General features: G+C 44.2%; 1 protein-coding gene across 1 annotated transcript; it reads left to right on the forward strand.

The window, feature by feature from the left end:
- The first annotated feature begins 206 nt into the window (after positions 1-206).
- On the forward strand, positions 207-4,065 carry LOC146855702 (uncharacterized). The gene is made up of 4 exons (XM_085651172.1): positions 207-611; positions 706-1,007; positions 1,102-1,842; positions 2,600-4,065. Exons 3-4 carry the CDS (start codon positions 1,551-1,553, stop codon positions 4,063-4,065), a joined length of 1,758 nt encoding a protein of 585 aa, XP_085507298.1. The 5' UTR covers positions 207-611; positions 706-1,007; positions 1,102-1,550.
- The last annotated feature ends 251 nt before the right edge of the window (positions 4,066-4,316 follow it).

The raw sequence follows: 4,316 nt of genomic DNA on the forward strand, positions 1-4,316 counted from the left end.
TCTCATTGTTATCTTCAGCGCTATTTTCGTTGCTGTCATTAGTGTTGTCATCAGCACTAGTCTCATTGTTATCATCAGCGCTATTCTCACTGTTCTCGTTAGCACTAGTCCCACTGTTATCATCAGAGCTATAGTCATTGTTATAATCAGTGCGATTCTCACTGTTCTCGTTAGCACTAGTCCCACTGTTATCATCAGAGCTTTAGTCATTGTTGGCATCGGCACTAGTCCCATTGTTATCATCAGTGCTATTCTCATTGTTGGCATCGGCACTAGTCCCATTGTTATCATCAGAGCTATTTTCATTGTTATCATCACCACTAGTCCCGTTGTTATCATCAGGGCTATTCTCATTGTTGTCATGGGCACTTGTCCTATTGTTATCATCAGTGCATTTCTCATTGTTGTCATGGACACTAGTCCCATTGTTATCATCAGTGCTATTCACATTGTTGGCATCAGCACTAGTCCCATTGTTATGATCAGTGCTATTCTCATTGTTGGCATCGGCACTAGTCCTATTGTTATCATCAGTGCTATTCTCTATGTTGGCATCGGCACTAGTTCCATTGTTATCATCAGTGCTATTCTCATTTTTGGCATCGGCACTAGTACCGTTGGTATCATCAGCGCTGTTCTCATTGTTATCATGGGCACTAGTCCCATGGTCATCAGTGCTCTTCTCATTGTTGGCATGGGCACTAGTCCCATTGGTATCATCAGCGCTATTCTCATTGTTGTCATGGGCACTAGTCCCATGGTTATCAGTGCTATTCTCATTGCTGTCATGAGCAATAGTCCCATTGTTATAATCAGAGCTATTCTCATTGTTGGCATCGGCACTAGTCCCATTGTTATCATCAGTGCTATTCTCATTGGTGGCATTGGCACTAGTTCCATTGTAATCATCAGTGCTATTCTCATTGTTGGCATCGGCACTAGTCCCATTGGTATCATCAGCGCTATTCTCATTGTTGTCATGGGCACTAGTCCCATGGTTATTATCAGTGCTATTCTCATTGTTGGCATCAGCACTAGTCCCATTGGTATCATCAGCGCTATTCTCATTGTTGTCATGGGCACTAGTCCCATGGTTATCAGTGCTATTCTTATTGTTGGCATCGGCACTAGTCCCATTGGTATCATCAGTGCTATTCTCATTGTTGGCATCGGCACTAGTCCCATTGGTATCATCAGCACTATTCTCATTGTTGTCATGGGCACTAGTCCCATTGGTATGATCAGTGCTATTTTAATTGTTGGCATCGGCACTAGTCCCATTGGTATCATCAGCGCTATTCTCATTGTTGGCATCGGCACTAGTCCCATTGTTATCATCAGTGCTATTCTCATTGTTGTCAGGAGCACTAGTCCCATGGTTATCAGTGCTATTCTCATTGCTGTCATGAGCAATAGTCCCATTGTTATCATCAGTGCTATTCTCTTTGTTGGCATCAGCACTAGTCCCATTGTTATCATCAGTGCTATTCTCATTGTTGGGCATCGGCACTAGTCCCATTGTTATCATCAGTGCTATTCTCATTGTTGTCATGGGCACTAGCTCCATTGGTATCATCAGCGCTATTCTCATTGTTGTCATGGGCACTAGTCCCATGGTTATAAGTGCTATTATCATTGTTGGCATCGGCACTAGTCCCATTGGTATCATCAGCGCTATTCTCATTGTTGGCATCGGCACTAGTCCCATTGTTATCATCAGTGCTATTCTCATTGGTGGCATCGGCACTAGTCCCATTGGTATCATCAGTGCTATTCTCATTGTTGTCATGGGCACTAGTCCCATGGTTATCAGTGCTCTTCTCATTGTTGGCATTGGCACTAGTCCCATTGTTATCATCAGCGCTATTCTCATTGTTGTCATGGGCAATAGTCCCATGGTTATCAGTGCTATTCTCATTGTTGGCATCGGCACTAGTCCCATTGGTATCACCAGCGCTATTCTCATTGTTGGCATCGGCATTAGTCCCATTGTTATCATCAGCGCTATTCTCATTATTGTCATGGGCACTAGTACCATTGTTATCATCAGTGCTAATCTCATTGTTGGCATCGGCACTAGTTCCATTGTTGTCATCAGTGCTATTCTCATTGTTGGCATTGGCACTAGTCCCATTGGTATCATCAGCGCTATTCTCATTGTTGTCATGGGCACTAGTCCCTTGGTTATCATCAGTGCTATTCTCATTGTTGACATCGGCACTAGTCCCATTGGTATCATCAGCGCTATTCTCATTGTTGTCATGGGCACTAGTCCCATGGTTATCAGTGCTATTCTCATTGTTGGCATCGGCACTAGTCCCATTGGTATCATCAGTGCTATTCTCATTGTTGGCATCGGCACTAGTCCCATTGGTATCATCAGTACAATTCTCGTTGTCATGGGCACTAGTCCCATTGGTATGATCAGTGCTATTTGAATTGTTGGCATCGGCACTAGTCCCATTGGTATCATCAGCGCTATTCTCATTGTTGGCATCAGCACTAGTCTCATTGTTATCATCAGTGCTATTCTCATTGTTGTCAGGAGCACTAGTCCCATGGTTATCAGTGCTATTCTCATTGCTGTCAGGAGCAATAGTCCCATTGTTATCATCAGTGCTATTCTCATTGTTGGGCATCGGCACTAGTCCCATTGTTATCATCAGTGCTATTCTTATTGTTGTCATGGGCACTAGCCCCATTGGTATCATCAGAGCTATTCTCATTGTTGTCATGGGCACTAGTCCCATGGTTATAAGTGCTATTATCATTGTTGGCATCGGCACTAGTCCCATTGGTATCATCAGCGCTATTCTCATTGTTGGCATCGGTACTAGTCCCATTGTTATCATCAGTGCTATTCTCATTGGTGGCATCGTCACTAGTCCCCTTGGTATCATCAGTGCTATTCTCATTGTTGTCATGGGCACTAGTCCCATGGTTATCAGTGCTCTTCTCATTGTTGGCATTGGCACTAGTCCCATTGTTATCATCAGCGCTATTCTCATTGTTGTCATGGGCAATAGTCCCATGGTTATCAGTGCTATTCTCATTGTTGGCATCGGCACTAGTCCCATTGTTATAATCAGTGATATTCTAATTGTTGGCATCGGCACTAGTCCCATTGTTATCATCAGAGCTATTCTCATTGCTGTCATGGGCACTAGTCCCATTGGTATCCCCAGCGCTATTCTCATTTTTGGCATCTGCACTAGTCCCATTGTTATCATCAGCGCTATTCTCATTATTGTCATGGGCACTAGTACCATTGTTATCATCAGTGCTATTCTCATTGTTGTCATGGGCACTAGTCCCATTGTTATCATCAGTGCTATTCTCATTTTTGGCATCAGCACTAGTCTCATTGTTATCATCGGTGCTATTCTCAATGTTGGCATCGGCACTAGTCCCATTGTTATCATCAGTGATATTCTCATTGTTGGCATCAGCACTAGTCCCATTGTTATCACCAGTGCTATTCTCATTGTTGTCATGGGCACTAGTCCCATTGGTATCATCAGCGCTATTCTCATTGTTGGCATGGGCACTAGTCCCATTGGTATCATCAGCGCTATTCTCATTGTTGGCATGGGCACTAGTCCCATTGTTATCATCAGTGATATTCTCATTGTTGGCATGGGCACTAGTCCCATTGGTATCATCAGCGCTATTCTCATTGTTGTCATGGGCACTAGTCCCATTGGTATCATCAGCGCTATTCTCATTGTTGTCATGGGCACTAGTCCCATTGGTATCATCAGTGCTATTCTCATTGTTGTCATGGGCACTAGTCCCATTGCTGTCATCAAGGTTACTTCCATTCACTTAGAACAGGTCTTGAAAACACTGAAATGTGGTGCCTGTTGCGATTACTCTTGTCTTTCTGCAGATTTTGAAAAGCCCTTGCTGTTGACTTTACTTAAAGAGCAGATCTGCCTTCCGAGGAATCGGACACAGTCTGGGTATCTGCTACAGGTGATTCTGGAAGGAAGCCAGGCGCTGACCAAAGCAACCTCTGTGGGTGACAATGTTTATGCTACGAATGTTGTCTGCTGCGAAGCTTAACGATTTCACCGTCTGCCAACCACATAAAAATAGGTAGGCCAATCGCGGAAGCCAAAAGGAAAAGCACAGAGCACGAGCGTGTGCTATTCCAGGCTCCGTTTTGAAACCCCGGACAAAAGGACTCTCCCTGCACCTAGCGATGCACTGCATCGCTAGGTGCGAGACCTAAAAACGGTAGGAGTGAGGCAGCAGTGGTAAAAGATTGACTTGGAGACAGGCAGGTGGGGAGCAATTAGAAGAGAGATAAGGAA

This window comes from Triturus cristatus, chromosome 4_1 (genome assembly GCF_964204655.1).
Source record: "Triturus cristatus chromosome 4_1, aTriCri1.1, whole genome shotgun sequence".
Classification (NCBI taxonomy): Eukaryota; Metazoa; Chordata; class Amphibia; order Caudata; family Salamandridae; genus Triturus; species Triturus cristatus.